This window comes from Myripristis murdjan, chromosome 17, assembly GCF_902150065.1.
Source record: "Myripristis murdjan chromosome 17, fMyrMur1.1, whole genome shotgun sequence".
Taxonomy (NCBI): domain Eukaryota; kingdom Metazoa; phylum Chordata; class Actinopteri; order Holocentriformes; family Holocentridae; genus Myripristis; species Myripristis murdjan.
In genome coordinates, this window is record NC_043996.1 from 13,999,015 (window position 1) to 14,021,068 (window position 22,054).

The 22,054-nt window shown below is 40.8% G+C and overlaps 1 protein-coding gene across 5 annotated transcripts in view; it reads right to left on the reverse strand.

Annotated features, from left to right (window-relative positions):
* Positions 1-651: 651 nt before the first annotated feature.
* LOC115375782 (probable cation-transporting ATPase 13A3) overlaps positions 652-22,054 on the reverse strand; it is a 30,684-nt gene continuing 9,281 nt past the window's right edge. For 2 of the 5 annotated variants that reach the window (XM_030075317.1, XM_030075322.1), the window contains 26 exons: positions 21,899-21,968; positions 18,157-18,291; positions 17,687-17,759; positions 17,249-17,380; positions 15,700-15,867; positions 14,808-14,965; positions 14,424-14,612; positions 13,411-13,472; positions 13,054-13,204; positions 12,614-12,736; positions 12,436-12,453; positions 12,171-12,321; positions 11,796-11,916; positions 11,031-11,155; positions 10,713-10,879; positions 8,763-8,891; positions 7,027-7,106; positions 6,851-6,893; positions 6,284-6,393; positions 5,664-5,760; positions 4,735-4,807; positions 4,407-4,584; positions 3,797-3,978; positions 3,261-3,349; positions 2,879-2,959; positions 2,093-2,550 (listed from right to left, as the gene is read on the reverse strand). In XM_030075317.1, the coding sequence (XP_029931177.1) occupies positions 2,185-2,550; positions 2,879-2,959; positions 3,261-3,349; positions 3,797-3,978; positions 4,407-4,584; positions 4,735-4,807; positions 5,664-5,760; positions 6,284-6,393; positions 6,851-6,893; positions 7,027-7,106; positions 8,763-8,891; positions 10,713-10,879; positions 11,031-11,155; positions 11,796-11,916; positions 12,171-12,321; positions 12,436-12,453; positions 12,614-12,736; positions 13,054-13,204; positions 13,411-13,472; positions 14,424-14,612; positions 14,808-14,965; positions 15,700-15,867; positions 17,249-17,380; positions 17,687-17,759; positions 18,157-18,291; positions 21,899-21,968 (3,271 nt within the window). In that variant the 3' untranslated portion in view covers positions 2,093-2,184. Of the gene's footprint in view, positions 1,741-2,092; positions 2,551-2,878; positions 2,960-3,260; positions 3,350-3,796; positions 3,979-4,406; positions 4,585-4,734; positions 4,808-5,663; positions 5,761-6,283; positions 6,394-6,850; positions 6,894-7,026; positions 7,107-8,762; positions 8,892-10,712; positions 10,880-11,030; positions 11,156-11,795; positions 11,917-12,170; positions 12,322-12,435; positions 12,454-12,613; positions 12,737-13,053; positions 13,205-13,410; positions 13,473-14,423; positions 14,613-14,807; positions 14,966-15,699; positions 15,868-17,248; positions 17,381-17,686; positions 17,760-18,156; positions 18,292-21,898; positions 21,969-22,054 lie in introns of those variants that run through there. The other 3 variants (XM_030075319.1, XM_030075320.1, XM_030075321.1) reach the window with 3 other exon arrangements.

A 22,054-nucleotide genomic window follows, 5' to 3' on the forward strand; every position in this document is an offset into this window, starting at 1 on the left:
AAACAATATTTAAATCTGAAGTCTGGGTTTGTAATGAAGAGGCACTGATATTCCACTGATATTCCAGCTGAGAAATTTTTATTTTTACATTTATTTCATTTTGTAAAGAAAAAGGGAAACACAACAGCTGTGGGGGGAAAATAGTTATATCAAACTGGCTATAAAAATCAGGAGTTAAAAATCAACCGTTACAAATTCTTTCAAAATGATTGTGTGTAATTAAAGCACTATAGTTCATGTGCAGTATCTTAATTGTGTTAAATGGTGTTTTTTTAGCAAACAACATAGCATTTACTTAAAAGTGTAATTCATTTTTTGAGAAAAGGGTAATTACTTTTCACTATGCATCCATGAAGAACTTTTACAAAGGGAAAGGGAAATGCTTCATTGTCACTCTGTCTTGTTCATTCGCCCTCCCTCTCTCTCTCTCTCTCTCTCTCTCTCTCTCACACACACACACACACACACACACACACACACACATTAGGTGGCACCGATGCTGACATTACAAAAGAATCACATGAATTTGTGCTTTTCTCTCCCACAGGAAGAAGTTCAATCAAAAATGTACACAAAATCTCAGAGGGAAATGACAGCAACACAGGAGAATCTTTTCCTGCCTTCGACACACAACAGAACCAGTGACGTTAACAAAATAATTCCCTCACACTTACACACAACTCAGTATGACTGTACAAAACTTTCCCATTGCTCTTTTACTCTTTTTTTTTTTTTTTTTTAGCAGCAGTAACTGTTAGTGGAAGACAGTGTGTTTTCCCTCTCAGTGAGGCTGAATGAGTCATCTGGAGCCATAAAGCCTTAAACTGACATTTACTGGCTGTCAGATTGAGGAGAAACAGTAGCTGGACATCTTCTGAACATCTGAGAAAACACGAGCCCTTGTTCCATCTGTTCTCGGATGAGATGTTAACACTTTTGAGGCTGACAGTGAAAATGAAACCACACCTCAAGTAGTTACAGGTCCAGTGGCAGGATAATGATCCATTGCTTTTCAAATTTGGCTCAGATAGCAACAATTGTCATCCGTTCGTACACGTCTAAATTGTTAAAGGGTGAAACGACTGCTGGAAACAATCCATCTGTGACACTGACGCATGATGAAAGCACCGAGTGGTTTCATGTTCTCGAATACAGCTGGCACCAAGTCATCCATTCATCTGAACATTCAAGTTTCAGTAACATGACAAAACTGTTGAGATTCAAGTGCTGAGTGTTTGTCCATTCTGCGCTGGTGAATCAAGCCCCGTCGCTGAGAAAAGCCACAACCTGCAGAGTGCAGCATTACATTCATGTAATGGACGGCCGTGTGCATCACAGTGTCCATTAGCTGTTGCACTTGGATGGTGCCTGGGTGACGGTTTTGGCTCAGTCCTTGGCATCTGGCAGGCTCGAGATCCCAAAAACATCTTTGCCTAGTCAAGTCTCTGGGTTCAAATCAAGTTAATTCAAGGCCACAGTTTGTTGGAGCCTGGAACCAGAGGGTTAAAAAATAACCTGTGCAGGCCAACGTCATTGCCTCATTTGGACTGGTGTCACATGGGGTCCGATGGGAGTGAGGGACTGAGGCTGGCTGGCGTAGGTGACAGTGGAGGGTCCTGGGGGCCAGTCGGGGTCCTCCTGCAGCTGCCTGGCCAGATGCATGTAGCGCATCCTCGGGGGCTTGTTATTCCAACAGAACAACCAAGACAGGAAGGCTGAGCCCCAGCGGTCAATTGCCATCTGAGGAAACATGCAATATGGGTATCAGAACGAAAAAAGGTAGTTTTGAGCCAGCATTATAATCATGTTTATTCCTAGGAAATATTGTGACATTTACTGCCACCAAAGCCACATTTTTATTTTCAGATGGCTTTAAAAACAAAAAATACAAGTCAAATTACATTTTTATTCAGTGAAAAAAAAATCCAGATCCACTGAAAATTACCAGCTAAAGGACAAAGTTCTGATTCTTTACAATGTTAGTGAGGCTCTGTTGGATATTAGTGAATATTAGTGAGGCTCTGTTAGTTAAAAAAAATCATGCAATTACACGGTCACAAATCTTTATTAATCAATATTCATTCTCATCCGATATAAACCACAATTGCAATAAATTTCAGTAATAAACTCAGATAACCACTAAAATGCAACACAATGAAAAACTAGATGTTGCACAATAACTATTTAAAGATTTTGCTGCTTATACGTGACCTTTGAGGGACCCTCTTTTCTCCAATCATTATATAGACAGACATCAGACATTATGGGAAATAATAACACAAAAACATTGTTAGTCAAAATGAAAGATATAAATCGAGAAAGTGACACCAAGAGAAAACCTTTTCTGCATTCTTTGTGGAGGGAGATTAGAGTTAAGAAACATGCATGACTCTGTCTAGAAAGTGAGGACAGACAAAAAACAAAAAACACACTGTAGAGAAAAGCTTTGCCAACCTGAGGCGTGTCAGCAGAGGCGGCCACCACGGCCTGATTTAGCCCCTGACTGTCTCTGAACACTAGCCTCCACAAGACGATGTCAAGCACCAACGTCTACGGGAGATTTCAGTGGGAAATACAGAAACAAGATGGCAGCTGATCATACAAAATGAGGAGGAGGACGATTGGGTTACAGCCACAGACACGGCTCACTGGCCGCTCAGAGAAACAACAGCAACTGGGAATCAGATGGAAATCTGAACAACAATGACAACGACTTGATTCATTAGGCAGTGATTTATTGTGGTGTACTGATTCGGTTGGAAGAATCAAATTATGCAAATCACAGTTTGCCAAATTTGAACAAAAAGGACTGAGCAAGTGGGTGAAAGGAGCGAGTGGTCACAGAGAGGGTGTGTAGTGTAATGTCCCTAAAGCGTACCTCCAGCATGAAAGACACAGCCGCATTCACTATGACAATGATGACCAGTGTAATGCGCCAGTCATGGGGAACACACACAATCTGAGGGGAGGCAGAGCAACGGGATGAGGATTGATGACAGCGGGCAGCGTCACGGCAACAGCAACACACATGGTTTCCTTCACGTCATGCACCTTCTCAGATGGCTGACAGTCCTCTGCCTTCTGATACGTCAAATAAAACATCTATACCTGCAGCATCTTTTTCTTCATTACTGTAAGCATGACATTTCTGCTTTTCATATGTAAAGCCTGGGTGTTACTCGTCACCAGGATATTCTCTCAAGCAATCTGAGTGACAACATCATCCGTTCTGTGAGAAAACAAGTTTTACGTCAGTTTACCTCCAGGAAGCTGTCGACGGCAGGAATTGGATTCAGCATGATTAGGAAGAGAAACGTATACAGACCAATGCAGGACAGCATGAATGGCCCTGGTGAAATATAAAAAAAAAGAAAAAGAAATTCAATGTAATCTGGCTAATTTCAATCTTCCTACCACATCACACATCCATGGAAAAAAATTAGTGCCGGCGGTGGCTGTATTTGAATTGAACAGTGGGTGAGAAGGGCTCTGAAGTCCCTTGTGTTCAGGAAACTGAATTTGAACCGAGCAAACTGAATGTGAAATTATATCTTAAAGTTACATTCAGTAATAATCACACTGAGTTTAAGTTCATTGCTTTCAATTATTAAATCGAGTCTTATAAATTCAAATTTTCAAATACATTTTTCACCATCTGTTTTTTTTTTAATTTAGTAGTTCTACGTACTCAAGACAAACTCAAATTTCAGACATTTCTAATACAGTCTCTACAGGCGCTCATCTCCTCTCATACACACATCACACAGACGCACATGCTCTTGTGCTCTGGGCTTACAGTTCTTGTAGCTTGGCTCTCTGAAGGGTTTTCCCTTGGAGAAGACGATGGCCACGGCCAGGTACTGGAAGGAGGAGACGTAGAAGAGGGTGGTGTTCTCGTAGTTCTTGATGTTGTTGTGGCTCTGGGGGGGCGTCACATTCTGACTGTGGAAAAGACTGGCGCTGGAGACGTTGCAGGCACTGTCGCAGAGAGGAGTGGGATGAATACTGAGAGAGTTAGTCCAAACTTTGAAAAGTTTTCCTTTCATACACCAGTACTCGAGGCAAACAACACTTGTCAGTTCTTTGTTCTGTGAATTTAGCTGGACAAAAACACTTTTCTCTTCAAACTCTTTCTATCTAATATTTTTCATCCCCACTTAATTCCCAATGAAGCCAAATCACAAAGCACTAAATGGTGTCATCTTCCTCTTAGGCTCACCTTCCAAGGGCTGATAAACTAAAAATAACGGCAAACGGCAAACACGGCATATAACCGAGGCTTTCAAATATCATTACCCATCAGTTTATTTGTTATGATTTGTCTACCAAAGACAAATTTTACTGGCATTTGTCACATGGTGCAAATTTCAGAGGCCGGAAGTGGTCTTGATACAAATGTTACTCACTCTGAGAGAGGCGTCCATTTTTCATACCAACTCTGCTGTTGTACTAAGAGGAACGCCAGGACCTGGAAGACCAAGCTGGTGAGCATCTGACTCAGGACGGAGAAGAGCAACGGGCCGGAGATCAGACTGGACGGGGGGCGGCGCCACACCAGCTCCTTCCACGCAGAGTTCAGACTCACTGCAGACAGAAACAAACCACAGTGGTGGGAACTTTTCTGCAGAGCTAGATTAGAGCCACTGAAGACAGTCTAAAGAAACCTAATCTTCTGAACCTTAAACTCAAATATCCACTTAAACGATTCCCAGGTTTCCACTCGCGCTTACTCACTTGTGAATGCAATGATGAGAATGATGGCGATATCGATGAAGAGGAACTGGAAATCTCCCAAGTTGCTGAGGATCTGTGGTAACAACAGAGATAAAAAATAAATAAATAAATAAACACACGTTGCATTCACATTCATACAGCAGCAGAGAATAAGATCTCAAAGCATCCATCTGTAAATCTCTGACACACAGATCAGACAGCCCCACTTTTACTGTCAGAGCCAGGCACCGTTGCATTAACACATTTAATTTTTTATTTCACTCAGTGAATTTTATCCTGATAGCCCTGAGGCAGTAAAATGTAATTTAGATGTCTGTAGATATCTATAAATTGTCTGTAGAGTAAGACATAGGTAGTAAGAATCCACACCTGCAAAGCCTTGCAAAGGAGTTTCACATTTAGCAATGCTGCAGCACTCAAATGTATTACTTTCCCCAATAGATTACGCTATAACACAACAAGTTACTTTAAATGTTAGTAACACTGTAATGGAACAAGACACTTTTAAAAGAAACATCCTCCATCTCTGGTGAAGGAGCAACCTCTATTGTTTCCTAACATCTCCTCAGTCCCCCCAGTTTGTTTCTACTTGCTCCTCACGTCCGTCCTGCACATTAACCCTCTGTGTCCTGCGTGGGAACCACCTCAGTGACTCGAACTCCCAGGCATTAACTGCACAAGCTAACTCCACTAAGGAAAAAGAGATGGACTTTCTGTAATATGGATATGTTTGCACTGCTTTGTTTGTCATCAAATGTAAAATCAAGGCACAGACCTGGAGTTATAAACATTTAGCCTATCCACTCGTCTGTGGGAATGAATAACACGTCACTGTGATGTTCTTATCCCATTTTACTCAAGGTCACTTGAGTAATACTTTAAAGAAAAATGAGAAAATTAAACCTAATGTGGAGAGAGGCTGCACTTACAGAGTAGAGCAGGGTGACACTGAGGTACTGGATGATGCTGTAGAGAGCCATGAACTTGAACACGCAGAAGGAAGTTATGAGGGCAGCTCGGCCCTCCCTGCGGACAAAGAGCTGCTATTCAGACTAGAGAGTCAGAAACAACCAGAATCACAAAGCTTTCTATGACAACAGCTTGTGCTGCCATTTCACTCCCGGGCTCCCGGTACGACTCTGATGTAAAATTGCATGACTTTTTCATGACTTTCCATTACGGAGCCAGAACACTAAAATGACCTAAAAGTTTTGTTCCTTCCTGGTTTGCTGATGTGGTTTTCCAGTTCAGAAAGCTTAAGAGGCAACTTTGTTTACCGCTGTGGTTGGCGTGCTGTGCAGAAGTAGCCATACAGTGTATAAAATTGCTGAAAAGCACTACAACTAAATACATTCTGGTATATTCCTGTCAAGTGGCTCATATGCAAAATTCCCGTATATTCTTTTGCTTCACCAGATAATTTATCAAATTCCCTGGAATACATCTTTCAAAACTGCATAATATCCCAGGGATTCGATGACCAGCGGGGAGCGTGCAAGTCTCCAGAGACCCTCTGGTTATTATGATATATTACAGTGCTCTGAGCTACCTGATGAGGTTGGGGACGCAGGAGATGTTTGAGGTTGAGGAGGTGAAGGGCGATGCGACGGAGGCCTCCAGCTCAGAGAGAGAGATCCCACTGTGAGCTCTCTTCAGAGCCTGAGAGACAGAGAGAGAAAACTTCATTACTGTAAATCACTTTGCTGTAACTCTATCACTATCATACCCACGCCCGTAAATCCATTGCCATTCAAAAGTGAATTACATTAGCAGAGACACACAAGTTTGAAACTGCTACAGCTTTTTTTTTCCTGGCCAGATTCTGGGATACAGTCAGATATTTGTAAAATGAATTACAAATCCTGGTATGAGATGAGGCAAAGAAAACTGTTTAGTCTTTTGGGACCCATTGCCACAATAAGGAACTGATTGACTTGCATAAGTGAACGTCTTTTTCTCATAAAAGCTGACTAGTTCATTTTCTTAACTTTGAAAAAGACTCATGGTGAATGAAGAAACTGTTTTACCAAGAAAGAAAGAAAAAAGAAAGAAAGTAAAAAAACACCTACACAGAATGTATCATCATTATTATCAATAATGCCTAATCAATACTTACTCCACAGTCATTAGCACCATCACCACACATCCCAACAATGTAGCTGAAAAATGTACAAAGCAGGTTAAGACAGCACATGAACTCAGACTCAGATGTGATTTAATTCTAGACAGAAGTCCAAGGCACAGATCACAGATCATTAACTGATTTATGCTGAAAATAACTGAGAGACTCACTCCACGCTCTGCAGCACCTCCACCAGCTGAGTCTTCTGGTCTGGAGCCATGCGGGCAAACACTGTGGCTCTCAGCACGAGCTGCAGCGCCCCCATGTGGACAGACCAAAAAAATCACATCCAGTCATCATAAAGTCATGGATGTAGGCGCAGAGAAACCTGTGTAAGCTTGACCTATTCATCCGTAAAGTGGACTTCATCCACCTGTTAAGGCTTCATGATATAAAGTCATAGTGTAATTTATGGTAGATAATATCAGGCTACCCCGCCACGACCCTAGTGAGGATAAGCGGTTTAGAAGATGAATGAATGAATGAATGATATCAGGCTGATGTATGTTTAGGGAAAATAAGGTAAACCTCAAGTGAATACTAATCTGAATACATTGATAATTATCTGTATTGACTGATTTTTTTTTTTTTTTTTTTTAATTTGGATCTCCATGACATTAAAATAACCTTCAATAATACATATTGGTTGAAAAATACAATCATAACACAACCAAAGTTAGATACTAATGCAACCAAATTTTAAATGATAATACTGTACTAGACAGTCAACACTGAAGATACCTAAATACACCAAAACCATACAAACACATTTCATAATTTCATTCTGTGTATTTCATAATATCGATAAACTAATACAACCAGAATGCAATAAAATCATAAATCAACAATCTGTACTCTTGTACTCATATATGGTGTTTGTTCATTAACTTGCGTTGTCCCTCTGCAAATAAATAAATCAGATCAAATCAAATCAAATCAAACATAGCAGTAATTATATTCACTTGCATAATTAGAATTTAAGGTTATATGCGACCCCTTGCATAGTTAGTACACATTTATAAATGTGCTATACTGGGCAGTACAGACCCTTTTCCCAGCAGCCATTCTGACATGAACTCGCAGGGCAAACACAGGGGTCACTAATGATATTAATTAAAGTTTCATACCATTTGAGTGGACCAAAATTTATACTGGAGTAAAAGTAAAGATTCCTCTTTCAAAAAACTATTCAAGTAATCTCCTATTACAACATAAATTCAGGAAAAGTCCTGAAGTAACTGGTATTAAGTGTACTTAAGTATTTAACAATACAAGTAAATGTGCCTGATTTAAAAAAAAAAAAAAAAAAAGGTTCAGATATTTACTTTCAGTTCAGAATTTCAGCAAAGTAAGTTCCACATTAAAGTCATGCTGGTTTTGACAATGATAAGATTCATTTAGGAACTCAGACGTCAGGGTACCGCCAATAAAATTTTGCCAACTCAGCATTTATGTTGTCAGCTCAGCAAAATAGATGCCCTTCTTCTTGAAAGCAGTAATTTCTACTGAGGTTAAACCATAAATGCTGTGATATGCTTACTGGTCAGGCAGTGCTCTTTGTCCCCTCCTCCACCCCAAAAAAAATTAATGTACAATGGACCAGCTTCACCGCTTATATTTGGAAACAAGTAACTAATGTAGCCAGGGAAACAAGTGGAATAAAGGTATGCATACTATTTTCAAAATGTAGTGAAGTAAAAGTGAAAGTCAACAAGGAGATAAATACCGGAGTTAAGAACAAATTCCTAAAAAATCATATGTACAGAAACAAATGATCTACTTCGTTCTATTTTTTAGGGATATCGACGGAGATGAGAAGAAGTATGGCAAGCACAGTGGGACTATTCTACTCAAGAAAACACACAGAATAAACCCACATGTTTGTGTACCTGAGGGTAAACTTTACCTTTTGGATAAGCTGGGGGAAATGCTCGGTGATAACAGCGAAGGCCTTGCCGCTCACAGCAAAGTGATAGCTCTGATCCTGCTGATCCTGCTCACCACACACACCGTCCTCCAGCTGGATCTCGACAACCTGAAGGAGAGTTGAAATGATGCCCTGGGGTCTCACAGTGAGCCTGATAAGCCTCTATGTATACACATTTCCATGCTTTTAACTGACTGGTTCATACTGTAATTGTATGTACGCAGATATATGTGCTGCAACTTTGAAATGATGCCACAGGATGGGCTCACACCAAGCATGTTTGGTGCGGTTCATTCAGACTCTGGAGTGTTTCCTCTTTTTGTGTGGTTCATTTGGCCGTCATTCAAATTTGAGTCACACCAAATAATTGCACCGACACGCCTGAAACTGTGGTTGACAGTCCATCTCCAAGTGAGCTGCAGTGTGATTTGATTGCAGTGAGAGTGTAATCCAAACCAAGCACAGTAAATGGCTCCAACATGCATAGTTTTATCAGCACAAGGAGCAGGATCATGAAGACTAATAGAAAGCAGATCCTTGTGTTCAGAAAGCCTTATGTAACCAAATGAACCGAGGACAAACCACGCGGTCTGGACCAGCGCTCATATTGAGATGTTTCTTCATGTTTTATTTAACGACTCTGGACACCAGAAGACGCAAATTACAGTAAAGAGCACAAACAAGTCCATCATGCCAAATTTAATTTACAGGAACCAGGGTCAGATTTGTTTGGACCTCAGTTTTGCCAAAACCTCAAACCTCTCGGTATTACAGGTCACCAAACCTCCAATAAACAAGCTACTTGTCCATGAGTCCATGTGGCTTTGTTTACAAGCCCGGGTGTGTTTGTGATTGGGCCGTGTGAACCTAAACACGCCAAATACAATAAACGCAACAAAGCACACTTATCCAGTATGGTTTGGAGCAGAGAAGACAAACCGTGTCTCTGAGTCTGTGAGGGTTGGCTTCCCTAAAAAATGAAAGTTCACTTCTCCCATTTGCTCATCACTTAAAGGAATACTCCAACATTTCGGGCAAATAGCATTTTTCTGTCTATGACTCCTATAGACTTCAAGTCTTTATGCTAAGCAAACACAAAATGCTACCCATAGGAAACAAACCACTGGATATACAGAATAGTCCAGTAATTGCGGGAGTTACGTTCTAAAAATAACCCGCAATAGGCGAAATCTGCAAAGTAGTCAGCTTTAATTTTTACAATTACTGTAGACGTTTTAAGGCTGTAAAACCCCTCACTACACACTTTATACACTTTTCTCAGACAGGCATGAACATTTTCTCACTTTTCTCTCTTGTTTAAACACTCTCAAAGTTCAAACCTTCGTAGAAAAATAAGTCCAGTATTATAGAATGAACGCATTCTGTACTGTACAGGAGACACGGCACAGAGGAGATTGATTGACAATGGTCTACAGTCCCTTAGCCAATCAGGACACAGAACACAATGCGCTGTAAAAAAAAAAAAAAAAAAAAAAAAAAAAAAAAGCATGCAAAATTGCACAAAAAAAAAATCCGTGAAACTGCAAGGCCGCGAAAGGTGAACCGCGTTATAGCGAGGGACAACTGTATATGACCATATAAAACCAAAAAACACTGTTTTTAACACACAGGTGAAATGGGTTCAAAATTTTACTTTCAGATATCACTATAAAAATTCACAAGTTGATTACACACACAAAGACAAGAAAAAAGTCAGTTACAAGTTCTTTGAATTATTCTGTTTACACATGCATATCACACATTAGCTGATTTGATATACGCTAATAAGGAATATAACAAATAAATGCCAGAACAGATATTTAAATAGTGAATTAAAAGGTTACTATATATATAGTAGTATTCCTTTAAGTTCTCCTACTTCAGCTCTGATTGATTAATGGAGGTGAGGAGGGGCTCTGTCTCCCTTACCTGACTGTCCTTGTTGGTGTTTTGAACAGGAGTCTCCACGTAGCGCCACGTGATGCTGGCGGGCTGGAGGTCTCTGGGAGGCGAGGCTTCTGCTATAATAACCCTCTCATGTGAACGGATCATCCCACAGTCTCTGGCCACTGATATAGCCGTTAACATGTTGTCACCTGACATGATAAAGGCACGACACAGGGAGCAGGACGGGGGGATTCAAACTTTCATTTAAAGTCAGAGAATAAAATATTGCCTCAATATAGCCTGAGGCATCACAGCAGCAACGAGAGAATGTTTGTCCACATGAAACAAGGACGAGGTTACCTGTGACCATTAAAGTGCGGATGTTGGCTTGCCGTAAATCTTTTAAAACACCAGCAGTCTCCTCTTTTAGTTTGTTCTGCATGATGATCAGGCCAAGGAAGTCCAAGTTGCTCTCTATCACGTCCCTGGTAGAGCCAGATAATACATTATATCACTGTCACATTTACGCACATTCAGCTTTCAAGTCACTTTAAAGAATATTAAGTTAACAGTGACGCTGATTGAAGAACATAAAATGAACATAACTTTTGCAGATTTTTTTTTTTAACCAGTAAAAATATGATTTTAGTTTTTTACTTATTAAACGAAGAACCCACCCTAACCTCATATATCATCAGTTTGTTTTGTTCAGCGCATTCTAATATTTATAATGTAATGTGTCTTGTATATATTTTTGTTTTACCCACATGACTTGTCTTACTTCAATAAATGATTTTCAACATTTCCCAAACTTTCAACATCTGTGCAAATTGGCCAAGAAAAAAATTATTTCTCTTAGGGACTGACACCAAAACCAAATGTTAACTGTTTATGTTTTAAATAGCTGGGAAAAAATACACTTAACAACAAAACAGACCCAGATATGGAAGACATGTGACTAGCAGCTGTTTAACAGTGTTGGTTGGCTTTTCCTGTAAGTAAATCATCAAAACTTCATTACTGTTTAATTCTTAGTGTTGATATCAAAGAGGTTTATCTCAGCAGGGTTATATCAGTTATCTCTTGTGCTGTGTACAAAGTTATCTGTGTCTGTGGGAGGCGAACCTGTTGAGGCTCTGGACTTTGTGCCAGGAGAGTTTGGGCTCCAGCTGTCGATGTGCGAGGGCAATAACCCTGAAGCCCTGCCTCGCGTACGCTTCCAGAGTCTCGCTGAAGCTGCCCGGGACTGAAGAAAGTCAGAGACACAGGAAAAGAGCTGGTGATCAGTATGGACTTTCTTTATCTGACTGTGTCCTTCACTTTAAAGACAGGGAGGAAATAGAGAGGCTGCACCAAAACACAGCTGCTGTTTACACTGAATGAAAGTGTTTCAAGTTTTATTTTGCTATGTCAAATTGTGTTTAGTTTACAGAGGTGGAAAACAAAGAAGGAAAAAAAAAAATACACCATAAATCTCAGAAAGTTTAACAAGCGCCTGACCTGTCTCCTCCTTACAGAGGCTCACTACAACTTCTGGCGCCCCCTTGAGGTAGGCATCCATGTGTTTTTCCCCCAACCTCCTGACCACCACACTCATCCTCTGAAGGGCTGAGGAGAAAGGGAACTGCTTCACAATGCCAATCTCATATGACTGAGGACCAAAAAAAAAAAAAAAAGAAAAAGAAAAAAAATCACATGATGCACACATGGTCAGCTGCAGTAACAAAGCAAAACAAATTTCAAAAAGACACAGACAGTCACTTACTGATATTTCAGACAGCTCCTGGAACATAAAAAGGAAAATTTTTTTAGACTGAAGAGCTTTTGATCAGGCAGAAATGTATCTACAGTAAAATGAGCACGATAAATTTAGTCATATGGGCATAAACAAATATGTGTTGATCACAAATAATGACATGGAGAGCTATGTCGAGCCTCTGTACCACATTCTGGGTTGGTCTGATATTCTGGTTGGCCTCAAGGTGAGCCTGCTTCGGTGGTCGCACGACTGTGGGCATTATGGGATTGTGCAGTGCAGTCTCCTCCTCTGTGGGCTCCTCTAGGATCTACATAAAAGTGATAGCGGTATTTAAGAACTCAAACAGGATATTTCTTCTTAGATGATGTCAAGCAAATACACTGGTATACACGGCATGTTCTAACAAAAAATTAATGCTAAATAGACCCTGCCTCCTTTTGAAAAGAGCAGGAAGCGTTTTCTAAGTGCCAGAGATGAGTTTCCATGGTACCAGACTGTACCCGCTTCAGCCAAGAAGAACTTGCCATGCCAAGGCAGCAAGTTTGACACTGCATAATTCATGTACAGATTGGTATCCAAGTTAGCAAAGAGGAAAGAGAACGCAAGCTGGTGACCAATCCTTACCCAGCCTGTAGCGTTGAACATCTTGAGGTCCAGAGGGTCTCCAGAGATTTCTCCCTCTATCTTGGTCAGTGAGTGGCAGGTAGCCATGCAGGCTACAAAGGCAGTGTTAACAAGGCTGTCTTTGGCTGCCTCGGCCTCTGGGGGAGAAAAGCTGTGAGGGGAAAGAGGATTTAACACAGCAATTCTGCTATTAACTGTGGCCATGCAAGGAGCAACTGCCTCCAAACAATAATGATGCCACTGAGAAGTGAAAAAAGTCAATGACAGAAACACTGCAAAAATCAAGCATAACAGCAAAACTAAAGCTACTTTCAGGAAACTGACACAGCAAAGAAAATTTAAACCAAAGTCCCCTACCTGCCATCTTCAGCTCTCTGAATGCCCCACAGGTCCAGGCCGTCCTCTGTCAGAGTGCCAGTCTGCAGAGGAGATCAGACAGGGTTACCAGTCACCTCAGCCCTGTAGGAAAAGGTTACTTTCCCCAACAACATCTCACTTTTAATCACTGACATACTGTGTCTGTAATTTCATGTACTCATTCTGTCAGGATCTGAATCTCTGTAATGGACCTATGAGCAGTAGGCAGTTTGCTCGATAATAACTAACTAAAAACACAGACCTGGAAGATTCAGAAGGGACGTCTGTGATACATGAAATTACCAGACGGCCCCCTGTAAAATGATTCCCATCTGAACGGGGCTTTAGCTACCAACCTGACATCCTAACAGCATAACAGATTATTACATGGCTGTGAAAACCAAACCTGGTAAGTAAATGAGGCCATTATGTGATTCAATATTTCTAAATAATGACCATCACTATAAATAACTGACCTTTCTCACAGCAGTCATTTTGGCATGAAAATGAGTTTACCCTGTCTTTATGCGAGGTAAACACAGGTGTTACCCAATGACATGAATGACGGTTCCATTCCATTTAAGTTCAGCAGAGCCTTTCCTGTGAACCAACACGCACAATACTGCACAATACTGAGGCCTGGCTCTGCTGGACCTAAAAGGAACAAATATTTAATTAATGTTATCAGTAATACCTGTGTTTACCTGCTATTCATGTCCAAATGGCTGCTGGGACAAGGGTCTATTGAGCATTGCTGCATTTTTTTCCTCTAACCTTAATCCTGGCAAGACCCACACATCCCTCCCAGATATTCACCATAACCATAACCACCTCTAACCTCAGGCATAAGCTTAACCATTGGGTTTAGTGAGCCAATCATCTGGCAAATCTGGCAGGAATATAGACGGGTTTATTTTGAGATCATGGTCTGGGCATTTCCTACTTTCTTAGGGAAAAAACACAACCACATCCCTTATAACACAAGTAAAGACAGCAGCCATTGGTTGAACTACCTTGTCGAAACAAACCAGGTTGAGCTGACCACACATGTTGATCCTCTGGGGGCTGATGCAGAAGATGCCGACACTCTTCAGACGCCGCTGGGCATACACAATGCCAGCTGTCATGGCTGCTGGTAAAGCTGGGGGTACAGTGATGGTGATGATGTCCAGAGATTTAGTGATGATGGTTTTAGTGGGAACCTGATGTGTAACACGGAGCAGAACATAAGCTTTTCAGTGGGCTTTGTATAGGATGAAGGAGACCAAAACTCTATGAGAAACAGTCACACAATCCTACATTTTATGCTTTCTGTCCTCTACACAGGACGTCGACCACAAACTTTTGATTTCAGTTCCCATAATCCCTTTTTTTCTGTTCTGTAGGTGCAGTAATACCTTGTTCAGGATACTGAGGACAATAGTGTAGAGGAAGCCAATCCCTGCCACACCCACCAGACACAGGAGGAACAGGTAGGCATCCCGGTACAGCTTGAAGTCAGTGGGTTTGGGGTAGAGGATGGAGCGCACAAGTTGGCCTTTCTCTGTATTAAAGCCTGAGGGAACAGGAAGGTAATCATCACCTCTGCTTTTGAGATTCAAATCTTCTGTGCCAGCCCCAAAAAAAAAAAAAAAAATCCTGGACTTAAATTTTAAAAAAGTGAGGGTGAAAATACAATGTATGTGGTTCCACACATTCAGTTCCTTAACCCTTTATCAGGCAAGTGACTATTTTTGGTAATTTCAAAAATTTTACATATCACCCCCATCCCCTGTCTCAGTTAGTTCAATAATCATTTGGTCTTCACCCAGCCAATCAGCAAAGATCGCTCTACATCCCAGGTCACATGTTTGTGGCATTTGACCAATCTCATTGGCTTTGATTTTCTATAGGAAAATGAAATTTTTTGAAAAATTTTATAAAAGTAATAAAGTCATGTCATGTTCACTGATAACAGTCTAGGGTTGTTGTTTTTTTTTTTTAATTTCAAAGTATTTCAATGAGTGCCCTATAAAGGGTTAAAGTTATTACCAAGTAGTTCAAATGGTAAAACACTTTTGAATTAATTTTCTCCATTTTTTCAAATTGCAACTACTTGGCCTTTGATAATTTGCACTGTGTTGGGATTGCTTCTGCAGATTTGTGGACCCATGTAGGACCTATGCGCTGTAATACACAGAAAACTGTCTTTATCCTTTGTTCACTTTTTACTTTTTATTTCATCTTAAGATTTTTGCAAGCACCGGTAGCAACATTGACCTGAACATTCAAAGCACCAGAGGGACTCACCTGTTGTGACCACCACAGCCTTGACCAGCTCCCCAGTGTAGAACCGGGTCTGGATGACATGGGTGCCACAGAACAGGGTGTATCTTTTGTGCTCCTCGGGATTGTAGGTCTCTGCTCCCTCCTCACCTGAGTTGGGCACACTCGTCTTGGTAACAGGTACACTCTCTCCTGAAGATGAAGGGAGAGCAAATACGGTAAAAAAAATTGTCTCAAATAATAATCAGAAAAATATAAAAAATAAAAAATAGCAACCAGATATCTACTCATAGCCAAGGAGTGTTGTGTGTAAAGTGAGGTCCCTAAAAAAATTTAAAAGTTATGGCAAAAACTCTTACAGCGGTAAGAGCTGGAAATAATAAAAGCAACAAAATTAACAAAACAGGCTGCATCAAATATAAAATTCTGGCAGGTTAATCTCGTTGCCATTGACATAGGTACTTGCAGGAAAGCCTTGAAATTCATTGGGCAAACAAAACTCTACTGTCTGGATCACTATCAGGGTTTCTGCTAATCGTTTAAGATGTTTTAAGTCCTTTTCAATGCCACCTGGACCTTAAAAACCAGAAAGAAAGCTTTAAGACCAACCAGAGACAATGCTGGCAAAAGTATTTTATCTCAGCTTGAAAGCTACTGAAAGTTAGGAAACAATAAACAAGCAGTGTCAGACAACAGAGAAACAATTTTCAGCAGATGTCCAGTTGATGTATGTAACTGATGAAATGTCCCAATAAAATTTAAAAAGCACATGTTATGCATATTGTACTAATCCTGACTGCTAATCCAAGACGGGGAAAGCAGCACAAACAAAATTAATGCCATGGTTTAAAAAAAGACCTAATAAAGATATTTTACTGCTTTTTAAGGCTTTTGTTAAGACTTTTTTTCAGACTTTTAAGCACTGCAGGTGCCCTGATTACACAGCTTTGTGTTAGAGAGCTTCTCTTATTCACTTGTATGGCTTTGTCAGTTTTTGTTTCACTCTGTTGTTGAACTGCTGTTTTGTTTGCGAGAGTAACAGCCAGTATGTTCTGTACGGGTCGCCCACATTTGGATATGACCTGAGGATGGTCAGCTACATTATAACCTCCACCAACTGAGCTGGACCAGGTTTATGTTTTCACCACATTCTGCCGGTTTGTGTGCGTTTTTTAGCAGGACATCTCAAATAGTTATGAATGAATTTTAATGAAACTTGGAAAGGTCGATCCAAGGAAAAAATGATTACATTTTCACACTGATTGGCCAGAGGGCGGTGTGGCAATTGGCGTGATCAACTTTTTGGTGTATATGCAACATGTGGAACTGGCATTTCTGGAGATCTGCATAGAGTTGGTGGAGGCATGCACTCTATTGAGGGCTTTTCTAGCTGATGAAGTAGTTAAAAGTTTTGTGTGACTACATCAGATAGACATTCAGATGATCATTAGTCGTCATTAGCCGTAATAAGTAACAGTAGCAGTGTTAGTATCTGACATGAGTAGCCTAAACTGGTAATACTACATAATTTTGAGCCTTGTCCGCTATAAGGAGGAGGAGGTCATGCAGATACCCGTCAGCATGCTCTCATTCACAATGCAGGTTCCACTGATGAGCACCGCATCACATGGCATTATTAATCCATTGGCTGGAATAATGATGACATCACCGGGGACCAGCTCTGTAGACATCGCTTCCTCAACATCTGTGATCAAGAAATAGGACACTGAAAATGACATCACACACACTCCTCCTGCACATGAGGATGTTACCAGAGGTCACTAATCTGTTTCACTGCAAGTGTTTGATTATGGAGTTGCTGTGTGACTCGAGAAAAAAACAATCATTTCTAATGGTTTTACAAGTATTCTTGATGAATGATTCACAATAACTTCAACAAGAAGATGTTGTAAATCAGCTGTGTTTACAAATAATTTTTCACAATCTACTTCCTTATGTTTCGTTATCTTATCTCGGCAGGTCCTTTTTATGATCAGAGAGCAGCACATGCCTTTATTTTCTCTGCACACTGAAATGCGGACGACACTGTGGGCTGCCACCATGTCATGCAGCATCACATATTGCTGGAAAGAGAGAGAAACACTGTATCAAAGAATGAAAAAAAATCACTGCAAACACACAACCAGACACAAAGAGTCCATAATCACTATGATACATGAAAAGTTAAAATTGACCTCATTAACTAGTACTATTATGTATTAATAGCAAAATTTGGCTATGTCAAAATATTTGTCTTTATGTAGCAAATAGGAGGTATTAATATGAACTTCTTCTATCTTAAAATACAGAGATTAAAATACATTGATATATACATCTCCAAATGCATGTGGGACAGCCTGACTGGTGCTGAATCAAAATGTTTTTTCTGCGTTAAGTTTAAATCAAAGTTTCAGTGCGGTTATTGTTTATTATAATTATTATTATTACTATTATTATTTTTTGGGTTCAGATGTGACTTGCCTTTTTAATGGTGTACAGTGAGGTCGCCAAAGACATGACAGACATGAAAACGATGGCAGAGGCATAGTAGTAGTAGTCATTGGTACTCCAAAGAATAACACTGAAGAGCTGGAAGATGTAGAAAGGATTCAGGACCTGATGGCGGAAAATAAGGAGACAATAAATAAATAAAGAAGCTGAGGGCACATTTTATCCACTGGAGGGGCACTTCTCCATTAGAGAGGCACCACATTTATTATAATTTATTATTATGTATTTATCACTTAAGGGACACCCTAGAGGGTAATAGATCTTCTTTTCCAATGTGAGGCACAGACAATTGGACACTTCTTCTCATTTTTAGCACTCTAGAGGGCACTTTAGTGATGCTTTTTCAAACATGGGGCACCACGGGAGCGACCCTCCCTGCCTTCCCTGCCCCTTTGAGATGACTTGATGGGCTATAAAACATTTCATTGAGGCAGCAAATAAACAGGTGTTGGGCAAAGGATTCTTTAGACTCAATTTAGAAATTATTTTTTGCACAAGAAAAGAATGATATTCCCTTAATAAAAGAGGATGTGTTTCATAAAGTTAGAGAATGGGCTAGCGAGATGTGGAGTAGATCGAAGCTAGATATGTTTGGATTGGGAATATCACAGGGATTTGCAGGGATGACATGCAGCAGAGGTCCTGGGCTACATTTGAAACAGGGAGAAATCATTTAGACCATTGAGCCACACAGGACAAGTTTAATCAAGACAGCAAATATTCTCTTTTCCTTAATTTCTATTCATGACTTCTAATCTATGGGTGCACTTTGAGTGCATCCAAGAGTTTTTGTTCCACGGTAAAGGTTATGCAACAACACTAGAGCTGATCTCCCTTGACTGAGGAAAGGCTGATAGATATAATCATCTTTTCTATTTTTCTTTTTCTGCCCAATTTGGGTTGATTTGCTTCTACTGATGTTGTGGGAAAGAAATTGAGTTTCAAGTGGCACAACTGCGTTACAAGTCAAGTTGAACAGGCTGCATGAGTAGGAGTGGATCACAGCATAACTCACAAGCAAAGACGTTTATTCAAAAGTTTAATAAATTTGACAATAGGCAAATGCTGCTTGGAAATTGTTCATGATGAGTAAAGCACCTCATTTATGTTCTGTATTTAAATTCAAGTCCATCCTACGCATACAAGAATGTATGTGTCAGCACATTTACATTATTACATTATTTTTTCAATTGCGGTAAACGCAGTAGACACTGATAAAAAGCATGTTTAAGGCTTAGAGCTTCTTCAAGTTCATTAAGCTTAAACTACTTCAGGAACTTACTTTATATGGTTATGACTTTATCACCTCATTGCCTGTCTCTTTCTTCTCTGTATGTTGTGTATTTGTTGTTAGCTGGTTTCGTTTGTTTGTTTTGGGCTCAGTTGGTACGTAATAAGGCTACCTCAGCAGAGCATGTGCCTATGTAAAGGGCCCTCCAACCCGACCCCGCACGTTTCCTCTAACTCAAAAACTCCCACAGTGTTTCTCTGTCTCCAACATGCCCACATTAAATATTCCTATTACACATTTAATCAGTAAACACATAGGAAGCATGTACAGATCATTACACTTCTATTTTACATAGCCATCTTTTATATTTTGTTTACTGTTTAACTGAAAATTTGCACAAAGTTTACAAATAAAAAGAGAAAATATTTGTCAAATATATAATTCAAATGAATTCAAATAAAATTCCTTGTATTGGGAAATGAGATTTAGGTCATACCACACAGCCCTACTGAGTGTGTTTCTGTGCAAGGTGCAAATGAAGCTCTTGATGCAATCTGACATTGGCTTTAGTTTCTATAAGACACAATGCAGGATGATAAATATATATATACACTGGGGTCCCCTGCAGTGGGTGCCCACCCCTAAATGAAGCCCAGACCCGAAGCCTACAGCCTGGTCAAAGCCTGGAGCCCAGCTGGGGGTCCCAAAATGTGGGCTTCAGAAGATGCTCAAGGCCCAAGCCTTGACCCTGAGGCTTGGCCAACACTTGGAGCCAAGCCTGAAGTTCAACAGTGCACGATGGAGATGAGGAACTATCAACGGCAGAGGCCTGTGGTCCAATCCAGCAGACAAAAAAATGCTGTGGAAAAAGTTCCAGGAGGACACAAATGAGGACGTTCATCACCACACTGAGAAGAAGCCTGAGCAGAAGAAAAGACACAGGGAGAAGCCTGCTGTCAAATGCAGCGATGTACCCCAGCACAGAGAGGTGAAAGAAAGTGAGGGTGAAATCCCCAATGCCTGGGGCCAGGCCACAGCAGAAGCCTTCTGCCCAATCGAGCACAAAAAAAATGCTGTGGAAAAAGTTTGAGCAGCTCCAGGACAACATAAACAAGGAGATTCACCAAACTGAATCACCCCAGATAAACACAGACAAATGCATACTGAAGTAAAGGGTGAAATCCCAGATGCCTGTGTCAACACCCCACACATTAAGGTTATGGTGCAAGCTGGAGCCAAACCCAGGCAGCATCAGGGTTCTGTGAAAAATCTGCAGAAGGTACAGAATGATGGGCAACACAAGGCTGCCAAACCCCGGGACTGTGCAGTTAAGCACAGTCAAGTCCAGCCTGCCCTGAATGTCAAGGCTGTGCCTGCTGCACAGCTTCAGTGTCAGCTGCAGACAGTCATCAGCCAAGCAAAGCAGCAGGCAGTCAGGCTCGAGAGACTCGAGGTAGAGAAAGAAGCCCTTTACCAGGAAATGAAGGAGCTTGAAATGATACTCCTCCAAGAGAAGGCCCTCAGCAGCACAGCCTCATGCAAAACAGAGGAAACCATCCTGAACCTCAAGCTTGAGTTGATGAAAAAGAACACGAGTGAGAGATCTGCAGTGCTACAATCAAAGGAGCTACAGGACAATTTCCAAAAAGAGAGAGAGCAAGCTAGGACACTGCAGGAGAAGTGCCAGACCAACAAGAAGAAAAACAAAGTTGACGGAGAGGTCCAGACAATGGCTGCTGTGAATAGCACAAAACAGAAGCTGGAAATGCAACTTGGGCAGGCACGGGATGAGAGGATCTCCCTCCTTCAGGCCAAAAACAACACTCAGCAGGCCCTGGAAGAACAAGAAAAAGAGTTGCCCACTTGGAGAGGAAGAGCGACCAGGCATTGGCTTAGGAGTCCAAGAAGCCAAGCCTGTGCCAGACCAAGCCAAGCCTGACGACTTGGAACCTCCAGACTGTGGTGAAAGAGAAACAAGGAAAGGGTGATTCTCCGACCAAGAAAAAGTCCAAGAAGCAGAGCATGTGGAAAAGACGGAGCCCCCACGCAGCAACAGAATGACTGAGCCTAAGGCCAAGGACTCCAACATGTTCCTTAGTGTCCTCCTCAAATGAATCTGAGCACACCAACACCTGTGCTCACACACACACACACACACACACACCTAGTACAATTTCAACCCCACCACCCTCTACCACAACCATTGCTCCAGACTCTTTCCCTTTCATTTTTACTCAATTAAAAAAAATAATATTTTGCTGCCTATATTGTTTCTATTGAACGTTCCACCACAGTCAACTTTGTGTGAAGTAAACTATCGGTATTTGAATGGATTTCTTTAAATGTGGTTTTTAGTGGGCCACAAATGTCATGGTAAGCAGGGGATAATTAGCAAGAAATGTGTAAATTTCTTGCAAGTATATGTAACCAGAATGCCTCTCGGCCAATCAAAATGTGATGTAATGACGAATCCAGACTCACCTCTTTAATGAGGAGCTTGAATAAAGACGGCACTTTCACAGCAATCTCATTCAGCTCAAAAAACAACCTCCTGTTGAAAAAAAAGAAAATAATTGAAGCAAATGGTAATGATGTTAATGCAGACACAGTACGTCACACAAAGCTAAGCATGCTGCC